The sequence below is a fragment of the Hypomesus nipponensis genome, chromosome 9 (assembly GCF_054491055.1).
Source record: "Hypomesus nipponensis isolate SF chromosome 9, ASM5449105v1, whole genome shotgun sequence".
In the NCBI taxonomy this organism is placed as follows: Eukaryota; Metazoa; Chordata; class Actinopteri; order Osmeriformes; family Osmeridae; genus Hypomesus; species Hypomesus nipponensis.
The window spans coordinates 7589946-7606559 of NC_140369.1; the positions used below are offsets into that span (position 1 = coordinate 7589946).

The 16614-nt window shown below is 38.9% G+C and overlaps 3 protein-coding genes across 9 annotated transcripts; all 3 read left to right on the forward strand.

The window, feature by feature from the left end:
* Positions 1-2310: 2310 nt before the first annotated feature.
* Positions 2311-7674, forward strand: LOC146272589 (hyaluronidase-2-like). Of its 5 annotated transcripts, none has more exons than XM_084706102.1 (4): positions 2311-2561; positions 3321-4282; positions 5356-5445; positions 5606-7674. In XM_084706102.1, the coding sequence occupies exons 2-4, from the start codon at positions 3332-3334 to the stop codon at positions 5993-5995; spliced, it is 1431 nt and encodes a 476-aa protein (XP_084562228.1). In that variant the 5' UTR covers positions 2311-2561; positions 3321-3331; the 3' UTR covers positions 5996-7674. The 5 variants fall into 5 exon arrangements, with proteins under 5 accessions (XP_084562228.1, XP_084562229.1, XP_084562231.1 ...); XM_084706103.1 differs by having other exon boundaries at positions 3326-4282; XM_084706105.1 differs by having other exon boundaries at positions 2311-2555.
* Positions 7675-7888: 214 nt separating this feature from the next.
* Positions 7889-11206, forward strand: abhd14a (abhydrolase domain containing 14A). 2 transcript variants are annotated; one of them, XM_084706436.1, is made up of 5 exons: positions 7889-8069; positions 8371-8647; positions 8919-9034; positions 9408-9643; positions 10274-11206. In XM_084706436.1, the coding sequence occupies exons 2-5, from the start codon at positions 8385-8387 to the stop codon at positions 10454-10456; spliced, it is 798 nt and encodes a 265-aa protein (XP_084562562.1). In that variant the 5' UTR covers positions 7889-8069; positions 8371-8384; the 3' UTR covers positions 10457-11206. The 2 variants fall into 2 exon arrangements, with proteins under 2 accessions (XP_084562562.1, XP_084562561.1); XM_084706435.1 differs by having other exon boundaries at positions 7889-8647.
* A 931-nt stretch (positions 11207-12137) lies between these two features.
* LOC146272591 (aminoacylase-1A-like) lies at positions 12138-16442 on the forward strand. Of its 2 annotated transcripts, none has more exons than XM_084706338.1 (15): positions 12138-12269; positions 12611-12744; positions 13080-13144; positions 13221-13325; positions 13405-13499; positions 13768-13844; positions 14096-14185; positions 14353-14409; positions 14519-14592; positions 14705-14754; positions 14836-14980; positions 15088-15156; positions 15263-15342; positions 15580-15640; positions 15832-16442. In XM_084706338.1, exons 2-15 carry the CDS (start codon positions 12618-12620, stop codon positions 15994-15996), a joined length of 1260 nt encoding a protein of 419 aa, XP_084562464.1. In that variant the 5' UTR covers positions 12138-12269; positions 12611-12617; the 3' UTR covers positions 15997-16442. The 2 variants fall into 2 exon arrangements, with proteins under 2 accessions (XP_084562464.1, XP_084562465.1); XM_084706339.1 differs by having other exon boundaries at positions 12246-12269; positions 12614-12744.
* The last annotated feature ends 172 nt before the right edge of the window (positions 16443-16614 follow it).

The following is a 16614-nucleotide window of genomic DNA, read 5'->3' on the forward strand; positions in this document are numbered from 1 at the left end:
GGAAAGAGCAGCTGTATGTGTGATGGTGTGTTATTGAGTAAGAAACAGACAGTGTGTGAAGGATCTATGACCATGCATGGGAAAGGGTTTCCTGTAAAGCTGCCTGTGTTTTTGTTTTGCCTAAAGGATAAAAGAGTATTGGATATAAATCCACTCCATGTTATTTGAATTATGTAATGGTTTTGGTCTAAAAAACTTTTACTTAAGAGCCTTTGTTTGCTGCACCACAAGAGGGAAAGGTAACAGTGCAGTGTTATTTGAAGATATTTCCACAAACAAATAGGGATTGGGTTGGTAAAAGGATTCATATTGGTAAGTAATCACATTCACTGTGCAGACAAATTTGCCCCTCTTCATTTGCATATGTTTTTTTAGTTACATGGTAAGTTACATAGTAAGTTACATGGTAAGTTACATGGTAAATGAGGAAACGGTTGTATGATTTTGTGTGGACTCCTTACACAGTGAGAGTTCAGGCAGCTTCCTTATGACACTGCATGTGTTGTTGAATAAAAGATTATTCCCAAGAGTTGCAAAAGCATTTGTAAAAGCAAATGTACATTGTCCCAGTTGAAATAAATGACAAAACATACATTTGTAAAACAATATTGTATAAAATTGTATGTCACCTTTAGTTAACATCTGGACAAACTATAACTACAGCGTTATATCAACTATTACTACTACTATTTGTCATATGAATAAAGTCCATGTTTCTCTTGTGATAGTTTGGCAGTAACTGTTGACTCATACAAGAGCAGCTTTTGATTCTATACAGTACACATTACACACCGAGGGTAAGCTTGATCACTCTGTCCAAGCCAGATAGCTAGTAATATAGGTCTAAAAACAATACAGTGCTAGTGAGCTTCTATTACAGGGCTTTATTTGTGCATTGATTGTAGCCACCCAAAGCATGGAATAGAATGGCCTGTAAAACATCTCTTTATACACTCTGACAATAGAATAGATACATGGACTACTTTCTCTGGATGGATTGAATTATGGTTATCTTGTGATTTCAGTTCAAGAAAGAGGTCAGTTTATGTGGGAGGGACTGAGGTGGGGTCTTGGAGAGGTTGCACTATAATTTGAAGGTGGATTTAAGACTATGTCCTATTGCCTGTACTGCCTTTAAGTAAAGAGTAAAACATCCCCTTCAAGAGGAGAAAAACTACGCTGAGAGAAGGACCCTATTTTTTGGCAAGTTACACATTATTATTATGTATGTCGACAACTCTGTGCCTGTATGACATTTACCTACCAATTATATGGTCAGAGTATGATTTATTTCATCCAGTAGGACTTAACTTTTTTTTTGTAAGTCAGATGATGCTGTAAGTCAGATGATGCAGATAATGATGGATTAATTAAAAAAATATTTTTTTGTACGTTTTTAGGGAACCGTAATATTGCAACGTCTGGCATATGGGGGCACAATTTCAGCATTTGCTGTCAAACTGTCAGAACAAATACATAAAACAATTAATGGTTATTTTGGAGTGAGGGTTGCTTACTATAACAGTACATTTCATTAATAATAATCACCCAACAGTCATATTTTGATGAATCAGAATGTATTTCTTTTTTGAAAACTGGATGAATATTATACAAATCCGAATGAAAACTTCAAAAAACCAGTGTCCATTGTACACTTGCAATGGTAGTCCCAAAGGCATTACCTTTTCTCTGAAAAGCAGAGAGGCAGATTGCAATTTCTACAGAGCATATTAGAATATCCTTTTATGCAGTGTCTGCAGCGTCCTCTCGTTGTCTTCACCATGTTTTATGTTGTAAATACAAAGTAAGACGTGAAATCGTACGTGGCAAAGAAACTGTCAAAACTGAAATTGTATTTGCGCACACTCCTTTAAGGTAAAATAAGAAGGAGGTGTTTCATTTATACCAGATACTTATATACATTTTTACATTGACATACATACTGACTGTGCATGGCATGTTTCCCTTATATTATTAAATATATTGTTAGATTAAACCCCCATTCAAATCGATTTTAGCATTATAAAAAGTATGTCAGAGGTAAAAAGAAAAATGCTATGACTTATAGTAAGACTAAACCAATAATCCTTTCGCGTAGGTATGAGGACCAAGCGTGTGTTAAATAAAAAGCTAACATTATTTAGGGTCTTTGTAAATATTCTGTGACATTTCAATCAGACCAAAACGTCAGTTTTTTATTATATATATATATATATATATATATATATATATAAATATATGTATTTAAAATTGTATTTTACCACCCTGTACCCGGAAGCAAACAATAATGAACTCACCCAATCACGCTGTGCTCAGTGAGAAACCGTTTTCACGAAAATTTCGCCAAAGATGACACGGAGGGAGGAATATACAGAGAGAAAACATTTGATGGATAGGCAATTTTAAAATGATGTATCGGAATAGATCCATCATGCGTGGATACAAAGGTGCATGTATGGGAATTTATTTCCATTCAGTTATTTATTTGACCCCCCACGAGTCGAATAAACCGGTGTCCTGATATTCTCTCGCTCAAAACAACAGCACAGCAGCAGGTCAGAGTAAGTGGAACTAAAAAGTATCCTGAAAGTTACCTAAATACTTCTTATTTAATACTTAACGCTACTAGCCATGATCAATGTGCCGCTGCTAGCTTCTAGTTGACATTAACCACAAACCCTTTCACCTGTCTGCTGGATTTATAATGTATGATTTGTAAAGATGGTGTCATGCTGTTCTGGTTTGTATGTACAAAAGAAGTTGCTTTGGTTAGCTACCTACTTACGTTATTATACTCTGAAGTTTACGGTCTTGGATTTGTACCAGTACTAATTTCTAATTTCCTGTCGGTTTATTAAGCATGCTGTCTATGCAAGTTCGCGTTAGTTAACTGGGTATCACTAGCAAACTGTAATCGTTAGCACCAATCATCGTCCAAAGCTAGCAAGCCACGTTAGCCCTCCTTGCTAGCCACGTTTATTGTTCAGCGTTGCCAAAATGATTTCGTTTCACAACAATGTCAATCTGAACATGAAAAATACAACACATGGGCTCAACTTAATGTCGTGATATTAAAAAGTAGTGTAACCTATGTCTTAAATTGGGTTTAAAGTTGATACTGTATGGAATAAGGCGCCTGGTGTGGTCTTGGCAATGACCACTGTTGAGCTCCTAAATTTGACACTTGGGGAAGATCTGCCCCTTTTCTTGGTGTAATTATGTCTTGATGGATAATGAAATTAAGTCGAATATAGTATTATAAAGTATAAAATAAATTATAAAATGTTCTTTCCTATTTTCTGTCTCCCCCCACCTCCCAGGGCAGGTGGTCATGGGTGTTGTATTATACCCTTTTTCAGCCCTGGTTGGCCTGCTGCCCTGGTTGCTTCTGGCTATACTCGCCCCTTGGCATGTCCTCCTTGCTGAAGAGCTAAAGCCAACTAGATGGCCACTATTTTCCCAAAAGCCCGTGCTCCTTGCATGGAATGCACCAACAGAGGATTGTGGACCACGGCATGGTGTTCATTTCCCATTGGAACAGTTCCAGATTGTCGCCTCACCTAATGAGGGCTTTGTTCGGCAGAATCTCACAATCTTTTATAAAGACCGTCTGGGGTTATATCCTTATTATAATGTAGATGGCACTCCAGTGAATGGAGGGCTACCACAGGCAGCCAGCCTCACAGAGCATCATGAAAAGATGCCTGAAGGTGTGCAAAAATACATACGTGAGACAGGCGCCAAAGGACTTGCTGTCATTGACTGGGAGGAATGGCGTCCTCTGTGGATTCGTAATTGGGATGTGAAGGACGTGTACAGAAACAGATCTCGTCAACTGGTTGCACAGAAAAACCCAGACTGGCTCCCTGAGCAGGTGGGCATGGTGGGTCAGCAAGAGTTTGAGCTGTCAGCCCGTAGGTTCATGCTGGAGACCTTGCGACTAGCCAAAAGCCTACGGCCCAACCAGCTGTGGGGGTTCTACCTCTTCCCAGACTGCTACAACCATGATTACAGGAGTGGTCTACAGAACTACACTGGTCGCTGTCCTGACGTGGAGATGGGCCGCAATGACCAACTTACCTGGCTGTGGACTGAAAGCACAGCCCTTTTCCCGTCTGTATACCTGAGTACTATGCTGCGCTCCACCACTTTTGGACGTCAGTTTGTCCGCAATAGGGTGAAGGAGGGGATGCGTCTAGCATCTGTGGGAGATGGATTGGCACGTCCTGTCTTTGTCTACACCCGGCCCACATATTCCAATGAGCCGACACAACTAAGTGAGGTGAGGGCACCCGTAAGGATGAAATTGACTGTTTAATATAGTTTTTCTTGTTTCTAACTTAAACTGCATGGTGTTACGTGGCCTGCTGAAAACTGACTGGTGTAGTTGACCAAGAGGAAGAAGTTGTGCTCTAAGGTGCATGACAAAAGATGATACTGAAGAATAAAACCTTTTACCAAATGTATCTTAAAGTGTTGATCGATTGAAAGCATTGTTGGATCTAATTTGCTCAATGCAAACAGTTTCCAGTGTGTGTCCAGTGTGTGTTTTTAGATTTTTTTCAGTAGGGTGCATTTTATCTACCCTCAAACTTCTGCCAGTAATGCAGATACTGGCATGTACAACATGTGGCTTAATGGCTTTAGGACTATGGCATACCTGAATGAAAAATCTGTCAACACAATTATGTCTAAAATGATTAAATATAGCAAACACACATTTTCTATTTACTTTCTTCCTGTTGCATGTGGTCAGCTCAACAAGAGTGGCCTCTGTTTCCCTCTAAACCTAAATATGGCTCATCTACATCAAATAGCATTAGGCCTACCCAGAGGAATACACACCAGAATGCCTGTAGTGTTATTTATGGCTGTAATAGTAATGAGTGTAAAAACATTGGTTTACATCTTATAAATATGTAATACTCTTCCAAACTGGAATAAACATGAAATTGTCATAATGTATTATTTAGCACAGTTTTCCAGGAATTAATCAGTTCTACAGTATTTGAATTGTAAAAAAAAGAGCTTGCGTGAACACTTGTAAAACTTTCAGAGTTTTTTTGTGGGCAACTGAGGATGAATGAGCTGTTGTCAAGCAGCGGGGGCGTCAATGTTTACTTTCTTACTGGAGCCCTTTCCGCTTGGACACCTGTCTGAGAGCGCAGGAGAGAGAGCTTGCAGATTTTACTGCCGTACTATTGTTATGCAAGCCTATATTATAAATGGTAAGAACTGGTGAAAGACTTCACCAGTACAGGTGTGGTGCTAAGGAGAGGGGAATGGGGGAATGTTGTGTTGGAGTAAAATAATTGTCCTATGGATGGAATTATGAATCATGTTTTGTGTCTGCAGACAGACCTGGTGTCCACTATTGGCGAGAGTGTTGCACTAGGAGCAGCTGGGGTGATCTTCTGGGGAGACTCCACCTATACCAAAAGTAGGGTAGGTGTCTGGACTTTAACTGGGATAGTAGAAAAGCTACAAGCCTGCCTATGTCATCTCTACTCTTATGCATCCGTTATCTTCCAATCTGTCAAATTAAGTTCTGCTTTGTTTGGATGTTTTTAATTTATTAACTGTGCATATTGTTGTTTGTCTACAGGCCAGCTGCTCTAGCCTCAATGAATACTTGGGGGGTCCGCTGGGTCGGTACCTACTCAATGTTTCCACAGCAGCAGGACTATGTAGTCAGAAGCTGTGTGGTTACCATGGCCGCTGTCTACGCAAACACTCAGACAGCGATGTGTACCTGCACCTTAACCCCTTATCCCACACCATCAGCAGCCAGGGCAGCAGCCTGAGAGTCTCAGGCCAACTTGGGCTGGAGGAGCTGGCACTTTACCGTGCCCATTTTCAGTGTCAGTGCTACAGGGGGTACAGGGGCGTAGGCTGTGTTCAGAAAGAGCAGGGCCAGAATGGAGCTTCGCCCATCCTAACTGTCTGGTCCCTAACTCTAATAATACCATTGGGACTCCTCACGCTGCTACACTGATGCAGCCTGGCTTCAGAAGTTTTATTGCACAATGATGGATAACCCAACCATAGAGCAGAGGACACTAAGGCTTTGCCGCTGGCTCAGCGGGAAAGGAGAGGTTAATGAGGTTAAATTAATTTCTCAAGACATGATAAACAACACGGAAGGTTAAGAGCAATTACTAGAGCTTGGCTAATTATGTACACAGTAGTAAGAACAAAGGACAATGCAAGGAAATGTATTGATCCATATTGTAACATGTAAAACAATAACACTTAAGGAATGAAGATTTAAAATAAATGTCTGGATGTTTTGTGTGCCAGTAGCCTAGTTTCCATTCACCTGATTTCAGATGTAATTTTCTTGTCTTAAATAGGTGGATGGAAACTGGAGGTCTATGTGTATGATGCTACTGGTGGAAGTTTGTTGCAGTGGGTTTGTTGAACCGTAACATGTCAAAGCAGGAGCAAATGTAATAGGTTACACAGAAATGCTGCAATTGTAGAGGTGCCTTTGCCACTGTGAAGCTTTCATTTGAAGTGAACTGTGCTATTATACTACCTCTCTTGGCTCTCCCACGCAAATTGTAATCAGTAAGAGACACAGACGTTTTGTCAACACTGCCTTATTCTAATAATTTAGCATTTTTATTGGTCATTTATTGTCCTCTAGCAGTAGAAGAAAGAAAACTGGAAGTGTTTTTTATTTGAAGCTTCATACATGCTTGACCTCTGCATGACGTGTGTTATTTGGAAGACATTTACATTTTGTGGATTGGATTACTACATTTTATGTTTTTAAGTAAGACATCACACCTGTTTTTTTTAATTATTTTTTTAATCATAACATGCATACAATGCATTCAGTGTTTAATGGGTTATTTAAAAAAGCCTTCTACACAGTGTTTTAACAGTTTGTGCGCCTTTTAGCTGCATTGGGCTTTTAATGTTTACTGAATATCAAACTTGTGTCCAGAATTCTGCTGCAATGCATCCATCTTTCACCAGTGTTACAGACACTCTTAAGTGTCTTTAGGAATAAGAGTGTAGTCTTGTCTGCTTTTCAATGTTGTATACATTTTGGATATCAGGATAAACCAAACTTGAGCTTACAGTCACTGTAAGCTTGACTTTGGTTTATGCCATTTTGTCATTGTGTTGCGTGAAACCAAAAATATTCAGTCCTTTGTGTTATTGCCTGCTTTATTTATGTTTCAAACATGGCTTATGTATCCTCTGCTTGGATGCAGTTCCTGATTTGTATTTGAATTGCAATATTTATATAATGTGGACTTTTTCATTAAAATGTCTAATTATGGAGTGGATTTATGATGTTCGTAAGTAAACCCATACCTATAGTAAAACCAGTTGTGTTAAATACGGTTTTACTTGAAAATCATACCATGTGTATATCATTTTGTGTTGCTGCTGTCGTCAATTGAATGTTTCTTTTCAATTTCACATTCTCAATTTATAGCATATTTTCCGTTTACGAGGGTGGGGGTCATCTCACAGTGCCAAAAGCAATATTATGGGCTTGGGAAGACAGAGAAAGCCCTGTTTCATAACTAAAACCAGAGTAAAGCCTCAGCTTCCCAAGATCCCCTACCCTCTTGCCCGGTCCTTCTTTCTGTCATTGTTCACTTGTAATTGTTCACTCATTGTCATAATATCAAATAAAACGGGGATTTTTCTTTTGACTGTCTCGTGTCTTAATGATAAACATGTCAATATCTTACACCTTTTCAAACGAAGAAGATTTTGTGAACTAGAAAATTTTAATTAAAAATTACTGGTAGGCCTACTATGCTTTTTGAATTAAGTGACTTTCCTGAAGAAATCTGCTCACTACTTTATTATTGGAACGCGGAACCTTTGTGCGCAAGAACAGTTCCCTTTGCCTTCCACTGTCACACATGGGAGCTGTTTACAGACGCGTCAACATTGATAGCATGCTAGTTATAAGGGTTGCTAGTTAATCCGCTCTGACGTGAGATTCAATGGACAAGTAATAGCAAACTATCTAGAAAACCAATGGATCCAATGGATTAAAAATATCAGAGACCTTATCCAGTCCTGTTGTCGATGTACTAGTATGTTTGCTTAAGTTATCATTACCTGGCGTCATTGACATCGCTTAGTTATAATACTAGCCCACTAACTAGCCCCATCCTCAACTCATGTCATCCGATACATCTGAAAAAAGCATTTATCGCCTTGCTCTAACATGTATTTGATCATGTTGTAAACGTTGCTAACTACTGGTAGACGTGTTGAAGTAGCTCAAGAAGCCCTTACCAACGAGCGACAGAATGTAGCTAAAGCCAAGGATGGATAACCGTTCGAAATAATGACGTAGTTAGCTATCTACACCTGTCTGCTTTCCCTACCCAGGTCATCTTGCTGAAATGAATTTCCTGCGTAATCGTCTTGTTGTGCTCGGGCTGGTGTTAGTGGCTACGGTGTTGCTGTACCTGCTGCTGCCATCTATCCGACAGGGCAGCATGGAACCCTCCCTTGATATCCAAAGAATGGGGCTTGCGGTCGCCTCTCCCCCTCCTCCGCCATCTATCAATGTGTCCATTCGCACAGGGCATTTACCTGGGGACCCCCCACTATTCTTTCGGGAAGCTTTGCCCATGGATGTAGCTGGTAGGCAGATTCTTCCAAGGTAAGCTGACCACCAACAGAACTGACTTACGTCCGTAGCCTATTCCATTACCTAGCCTACTCTTCACAGTTGTTTTTAGTGTAGAGGTTGATTTCCCTCCTACAACTTTCTGTGTCTGATAGTTTGAAAGAAATTATGTAAAACGTAACCAACTATGTCTTAAGCGAGATCTGAGATTTCTCACCTCATTAACTGTCAAATATATCAACAACCACTAAATTAGCAAATGTTCCAATTGGTTTGAATGATTCACTTGCTTTTTTGAATACAGGCTACAAATTGTCCTTCTTCATGGCCAGGCCTTCTCCTCTAAAACCTGGGAAGAACTTGGAACACTTGCTTTGTTGGCCTCTAATGGATATCAGGCTTTGGCTATGGACCTTCCAGGTAGAAGTGCCAGTCACATTCTTCTAACACCACGACAACTGTCGTAACATTTTGTAGACATTCATCCAAAGTGATATGTTAAATGTAAATTTAGTAAGTGTAGCAGATAATCAAGGACCAGAAATTCTAACCATGTTCCATCAGTAATACATTATTTAGTGACAAAGTACTATGTTTTAAAGCAGTAAATAGCTTTGAAGCCGCATAAGGATCTTCATGCAAGTACACTATTATTTATGCAGTACAAAAGCGATTAACTACTTGTTCCTGTTTTCATTGATTAGAATAGAACTGAACATAACATGCCTGGCCTAGTGAATGATTTTTTATAGTGACTTATCTGCCCCCTTTTCATTCTGTCTGACCAATACAGGATTTGGAAATTCACCAGATTCTGATGCTGTTAAGACTGATCAGAATCGGGTGGATCTTCTCTGGAAGTTTATGGAGGCACTGGGTGTTAGAACAGCAGTGCTGCTGAGTCCTTCTATGAGTGGACACTACTCAATACCCTTCCTCATGAAGCACAGCGCGCAGTTGCACGGCTTCATATCCATTGCACCAGTAGGAACGCGTAGTTATACTCCTGAACAGTACCAGGGCATCCAGGTAAGATATCTTGCAAATGTGAAGATTGAGGATGCTCAAAATGTAGCAATTATATTTCCAATGCACAATTAAACCTAAAAATCTAATAAGAGACCATTTCAGTTTATATGACAGCAAGAGGGCACAATTCACCATCTTTATTTCAATTGTAGAAAGAATCTGGCTCATTTTTATGAGCTACCCCTTTCTTCATCATCTACACAACATTTGATAGGCTTATATGAACATAAATTAATAATTTTTAAAAATTAAATAAAAAATAAAAAGAAGACAAAAAAGAAACTTAATCCAAAATCAGAATCTTTGAATTTTATTAAATTAGGTCAAGGTTAAAATTCATATAATTTATCTGAACATTTTGCATGATTATTTTGTCTTTTACTTTTGTAGTAATTTAATAAAGTACCACTTGGTGTCAGAATATACTACTAGTCTTTGAATTGAAAATAACAGTGTTAAACAAAACTGGATGATGCACTCTAGTGGGCAGCCACCACGAGACACTATTTTTCAAGGTTCACAATGTGTATGCTTGTTATCACAGTTTGTATACAGTCACTGTAAGTTAGAACAAATGCTTGTAAATATATCATTAATGTACATATGCTAATGGGGCCTTTTTATTTTCAGACTCCTACTCTGATTGTATTTGGGGCGCTTGACACCAATCTAGGGGCCCAGTCCCACAAGAATCTTATTCAGCTCCCAAATCACTCTGTGCTCAAGCTGGAGGGAGCACGCCATGCCTGCTACATGGACAAGCCTCGTGAGTTCCACCAAGCACTGTTGGACTTCCTTAGCAAATTAGAATAAGATGTATTGTAGAAATACCTGAACGAAAACAAGCAAACTTACTTACAAATAAAGATGTGGAATTGTGTGCAGGTGTATAGCTTATTGTATGCTGATTTGAAGATGGAAGGAACATTGGTCCTAAGGGTTTATGGGACATGCGTTTGATGTAATAACCTTTAATTGGTGGTGAATCGCCTCTGGTTTTGTACTGGACCTATTGAAAAGCATTATAAAGGAGGTATTAAAAATAATAGGTGTTACAAATAGAGTTAAGTTCCTAACAATAACAGAAGATAATTCAGTTATCTCTCAACAAGTAAAGAGATTCACAGAATGAAGCATTTGTAACAGTAGGCTAACCAAACCACAAATGTTTTGCCCATTCCTCATGCAGCATGTTCCACTTCGTTCAGAATTATGTGATTCAGTGAGGTAATAAGAATATTATCCTCCGAGCTGGACACACTATATTTCACTATATTTCAAGTCCTACCTGTTGAATTATCAACAGGTTGTTATACATAACCTTTCAGAGCTCTAGACCAACAAGCTCCCTTATTGTGCTGTTATTGTCACTGTCATTTCACAACATTTTCAACAAAATAATGTATATAATAACAATATCTGTTACATTTTATTGTGATAAAGGTAATACCTGAGGGTACATTTTTTTGTTTTCCCAATGGACAATCAATGAATTTAAGTTAAAACCCCAAAACAGGGTGTTGCGGTGTCCAATGTATATTATAAAGTATTAATGAAACATGATATGTTCTTGTGTGTTGATTTTTTTACCTGCAGCTTCTTAAATACATAAACTGTAGCCTACAGTAGTAGCTTTCTTGCCTAGCCTTTTTCCTTAATTAAAGACTTTGGTATCACTTAGGGGTGGGCAGATCGATTCAAAGTATCGATAGTATCGATACCAACGTTGGTATCAATATTGATTGATACTCGCATGATGAGATCGATACTTACGTTTCAATTACTCTTCTCTACATTCAGTACACAACTCCCTTTACATCATAGTGGTTGTGCAACCCTTTGCATAAGGGGAGGGGTACACATATCAGGTGAAAAAACGGCCTGATATAATGTGTATCCCCTCTATAACTTTTGCCAGAAAAGAGCAGAAATTTCCATATTATCTCAGGTTGTTCATTGTGACCAAAAGAACACAGAAAATGACTCACAGGATGGCAGGACAGACCCTGTGCGGGTTAGGGGAGGGGTACACATGATATCAGGTGAAAAAACGGCCTGATATAATCTGTGTCCCCTCTGTAACTTCTATAAGAAAAGAGCAGACATCTCCATATTATCTCAGTGACCAAATGGGCCCAAAAAAACGCCAAAGGCTTGAGCACACCCAATTATAATAAATATGAGAGAGAAAACAATGGTTGTGGTCGCCTAACGGACTCGTTCGCGGGGATCAGGACTGCGCAGTCCAAGGTTATGCTTGTAGACTAATTGTGGGAATAAATCCTGTATTTTCTCCCTCAACCAATCGGAAGGCCCACGTGGAGAACGCAAACTATTGTTTGACAGGTGGCTCGTGGCTGGACTGGTAGATCGAAGGTGGTTATTTGGTGCTGCAGCAGCCACCCTGAGATCCTTCGTTGTCTGCAAAAGCAGTACGCAGGCTGGAAAAAAGGAAGTAGGAAGTGTCCCCCAGTGAAATTCTTTGTATTTGTCACATGTCACCCAGGCTGTTATGTTTGGAACTATCATCACTTCATAAGCTCTGCTGCAATCGTGTTGATCAACAGACAGGTTTCAAACACGTCACGAGTGAACTTTAATCTCCAGACGTAAGGGATAAAGCAAGGTGAGTAATGGCGAACTGTCTTCGTGTGCAAACTTAGTTAGGATTATTCGCTAAAACGTTTTTTTTTGTGGTAGCATTAACGAGTGCCTTTGGAGTAGTGGCTTAATGCGATCCAATCAAGCTATATTATCTATTTATAATGTTAGCTAGATGTAGAGGCCTATTATCCAACATCTCATTGATGTAATGGGTAAACTAGCCAATGTCAGTTTGGGTTCTCATACAAATATTTCGATTGTTTACAACCAACGCCCGTTTGCAGGGCAGCGTAGCGTTTGAATAACAAGCAGTTCATTAGCTAGATACCAAACACAAATAGCCTTGATGTGTTGTGTCACCAGAAGATCAATGTTGCCTGATAAGGATGGTGTAGATGTACGTGGTGGGGTGACCACTGAGACAGGAGAGGACCCTTCAGTGAGTCTCTTCAGAGAGTACCTTCGTCTGAGAACTGTCCATCCAGAGCCTGACTATGGTATGAAGTGTCGTTGATTCCTCAACACTAATTTGCGAATCATTTTAATGTATGTAGTGTTGCATGAAGTAACATATACTACATGCAACTAGAACCAATATTACATTCTTAATGCAGAAAATACATTTAAATGTGGCAGGAACCATTGAATATTATTGCATAATGCAATATAATTAGAATCTCAAATTTGATCATACACATACATTTCTTTGATACAAATACATTGGATTCAACTTCCTGATATGCAATATTAAGGTCCAAAGTCCATTTTAAGGTATCAAAACTAACTTACTGTACTTAATTGCAACAATGACCTGTATCTGTTCATATCGTAGATGCTGCTCTTAAATTCTTGGATCGGATAGCTGATGAGCTTAAGCTGCCAGTGAAAAAGATTGAGGTGTGTATAACTAGCCCTTTTGGAAATGTTCTCACTAATTGAAGTCATGACGAGTTTACCTTACTCTTTTTCTTAGGTTTGCCCTCATCGAGTGGTTACTATCATGACATGGGAGGGGACAAGTCCTCACCTGAAGTCAATCTTGTTGAACTCCCACACAGATGTTGTGCCGGTTTACCAGGTAAAATGACAGTCCATATTAATGCATATGTTTGTCCCATCTAAGTGTAAAGGAGTTTTAGTCATGACTTTATTTTCAGGAACACTGGAAGTATGATGCTTTTGCTGCAGTCAAAGACGCTGAGGGCAACATTTATGCTCGGGGAACACAAGACATGAAATCTGTAACTATACAGTGAGTTTGGTGTTGCAGCTTCCTGCCTTGTTGGATTATGCAGATATCCAGTTGGTTAACCGTATAAATTGCACCAGTAGGTTACTTAATAAAGATAACCAACAAACACTTAAATGTCCTATATTTGCCTTTCTGGTTAAAAGTATCTACTCCTGACTTGTTTTCTCATTCCTCTTCTGAATATTCCTGTGCATACCCCTTTCAAATTCTTATATCTGTCCTCAAAGTGTGATCCTCACCACCAGTCACAGGCTTCTGCTTTCCATAGGTACATTGAGGCCATTAGAAAACTGAAAGCAGAAGGAAAGAAGCTGACTCGCACTGTCCACCTAATGTTTGTCCCTGGTATGATTTATGCACCTTTCACACAAACCTAATAATGGGTAGAACACATGTGAGTTGTTGGTTTGAATGGGTTGACCTGTGTTCACTTACCCCAAACACAAACAAGAAAGGGAATGAAGAAAAGCCATGAGGTTAATGAGCTTCTCTCAATTTGTGTGTTTTATGTTCTGTGCAATATGTTATATTAGTCTTTGTGCACCAATAGCAAATGTGGATTTTATGTGTTCATACACAACTTTTTTGTTTTTCAGATGAGGAGGTTGGAGGTCATAAAGGAATGGAAACATTTGTGAATCATCTAGAGTTCAAAAAGTTAAACATTGGCTTTGCACTTGATGAAGGTAAACAGATCATCTTCAATCGTAAATTATTACTTAGAAATGCACTTTAACACAACATAACTTTTAATTAATAACTGACAGTGAGCTTTATCCACAAGTTAAACTCTGTGTCTTTTGCCCCTTTCAATTTGCTGTCTATTGTAATTTGCATGTGCTTGTTATTACAGGTCTAGCTAACCCAGGGGATACTTTCACAGTGTTCTATGGAGAGCGGAACCCTTGGTGTGAGTATCTGGCAAGGTGTTTTACTCCAAGGATTAAATCCTCATGAAAAGGACAGAGGCGTGGCGTCTCTGGCCTAAATGTGTCTGTTTGTCTGTTTTCTGCCATTAGGGATAACTGTCCACTGTCCCGGCAGTCCAGGCCATGGCTCCAGGTTTGTGGAGAACACTGCTGCAGAGAAGCTGGTAAGAATAACTGGACAAACGTCTCAACATTAACATTTTCACGTGTGCACTATCACACAAAAAAGAATTTGCCTGAATCTAAAAAAGTCACATCCCAATTTGCCTCTTTCAGCGCAGCATTATCAACTCCTTTCTGGACTTTAGAGAGAAGGAGAAACACAGGTAGGTTATTGGAGTAGAGCTTATGTAAGATCCCGTCTGAACAGGGAAGGGGGATTTCATTTAACTGTGGGTGGCTTGCAGGTTGAACACCAGTGAATGTTTCACTCTTGGTGATGTGACTACTGTCAACATGACCATGGTGAAAGGAGGGATGGCTTACAATGTTATTCCTGCTGAAATGGATGTCAGCTTTGACCTAAGAATACCACCCACAGTCAATCTCCAGGTGTGTGTGCGTGTGTCTGTTTTATGTTAAATAATTTGTATGCAGTGTCCTAATAGTGTCTTCTTTTACATAAGTCTCTTTAATATAAATCTCTTTGTCACTGCCAGGAGTTTGAGGACCAGATTAAACAGTGGTGTAAGGAGGCAGGTGAAGGCATCACTTATGAGTTTGCTCAGGTCCGTTTACACATGAAACTGCCTGATGATGGTATTCAAGCACAACAAATGCTCAGTATACATCATCCGTAACAACACAATTTACAGATACAATTTACTTCTACAGAAACACATGAACCAAAATGTGACATCAACAGATGATAATGACCCCTGGTGGAAGACTTTCAGCACAACCTGCAAAACTATGTGAGGACACACTTGAAGCTTGCTGACCTACGAGCTCACTATATTTTTTGTATTTTCTTAGTTGCAATTTAAAATAGGAAATAGTTTTTTGGCTATAGTTTATGCCCGTCAAAATGTCTAATTTTCACTCTCTAAGTGCAATGCCTACATTGTTAATATTCAGGAGATAATTAAATTAAGGAATTAAAGTGATAACTGGCATTGACCAATACATTTGGTTCTTTATTTTTGCTCTAGGAACATTTCTTTGGAAAAAGAGATATTTCCGGCAGCCACAGATAGCCGTTTCATCCGAGCTGTGAGTATATGTAACGTTGGTGGACCCTTTATTTAAATCAAATAGACTCATGATTTGATACTAAGTAGTCCTTTTACATGAAATGCTTCACCATTTCACTCTTCTTGGAATTATATCAAACCATCACATACAATTTGAAACTGTAATATTGAAAAGGGATTGATGCATGTATTTTTTTTTATTTTTTACAGGTTGGTATTCCAGCCATTGGGTTTTCCCCAATGAATCAGACTCCCATCCTACTGCACGATCATAATGAATACTTGAACGAGAAAGTCTTCCTCAAGGGCATTCAGGTCTATGAGAAACTGGTCCTAGCTTTAGCCAATGTGCCTGCCCTGTCTGGAGAGACTTAGAGATGTGTCTGTTTACACCTGAAGCCACACATCAGTACAAAACATTTTCACTGATGAACTGACACTAAATAAACCCAATGCTTCACCAAAGAATGAGGGAAATACATCCATAGGTATCATCTACAGGTGAACTATTAAACAGCAGTAAGCCATCTTACTCAGCATAACAAACGTAACTATTTACTCTAAGAAACTCAGGATCTATTTGACATTACACCAAATCATAACAGACTTCTAAAGAAGTCTAACTGTAGAGTTGAAAATCATGTTTACTTTAATGTTGAAGATTACCATTCCTGTATTATTTTAGAATCTTCTTAAGAATCATAAAATTCTTGCCATCTAACAAATTCATTAATGAACAAAGTCTTATTTTGGGAAGTCATTTTTATGCATCCATGGAACTGATTCGACTGATTTGAATAAAGTCAGTGTATCAATGTAAATGTTTTACTCATTGTATTAATTTGTGGCCTTGTAGACCACCACATACGCTAACTTTGTTTATATTCATGTAAAAGAAAATGTCAGCTTCATCTGGTTTACCTTGGTAACTTTATTTAGTCACAAAATGTTTAGTCGCTGACCTGCCTCCTGGTGAACATAGCTTTTAAACAT

Coding starts and splice junctions, on each gene's coding strand:
- LOC146272589 (XM_084706102.1), top strand. CDS start 3,332: ATGGGTGTTGTATTATACCCTTTTTCAGCCCTGGTTGGCCTGCTGCCC. Junction 4,283..5,355: donor AGCCGACACAACTAAGTGAG/GTGAGGGCACCC, acceptor TTGTGTCTGCAG/ACAGACCTGGTGTCCACTAT. Junction 5,446..5,605: donor CCACCTATACCAAAAGTAGG/GTAGGTGTCTGG, acceptor GTTTGTCTACAG/GCCAGCTGCTCTAGCCTCAA.
- abhd14a (XM_084706435.1), top strand. CDS start 8,385: ATGAATTTCCTGCGTAATCGTCTTGTTGTGCTCGGGCTGGTGTTAGTG. Junction 9,035..9,407: donor TTTGGCTATGGACCTTCCAG/GTAGAAGTGCCA, acceptor TGACCAATACAG/GATTTGGAAATTCACCAGAT. Junction 9,644..10,273: donor AACAGTACCAGGGCATCCAG/GTAAGATATCTT, acceptor TTTTATTTTCAG/ACTCCTACTCTGATTGTATT.
- LOC146272591 (XM_084706338.1), top strand. CDS start 12,618: ATGTTGCCTGATAAGGATGGTGTAGATGTACGTGGTGGGGTGACCACT. Junction 12,745..13,079: donor CCATCCAGAGCCTGACTATG/GTATGAAGTGTC, acceptor TTCATATCGTAG/ATGCTGCTCTTAAATTCTTG. Junction 15,343..15,579: donor AGCACAACCTGCAAAACTAT/GTGAGGACACAC, acceptor TTTTTGCTCTAG/GAACATTTCTTTGGAAAAAG.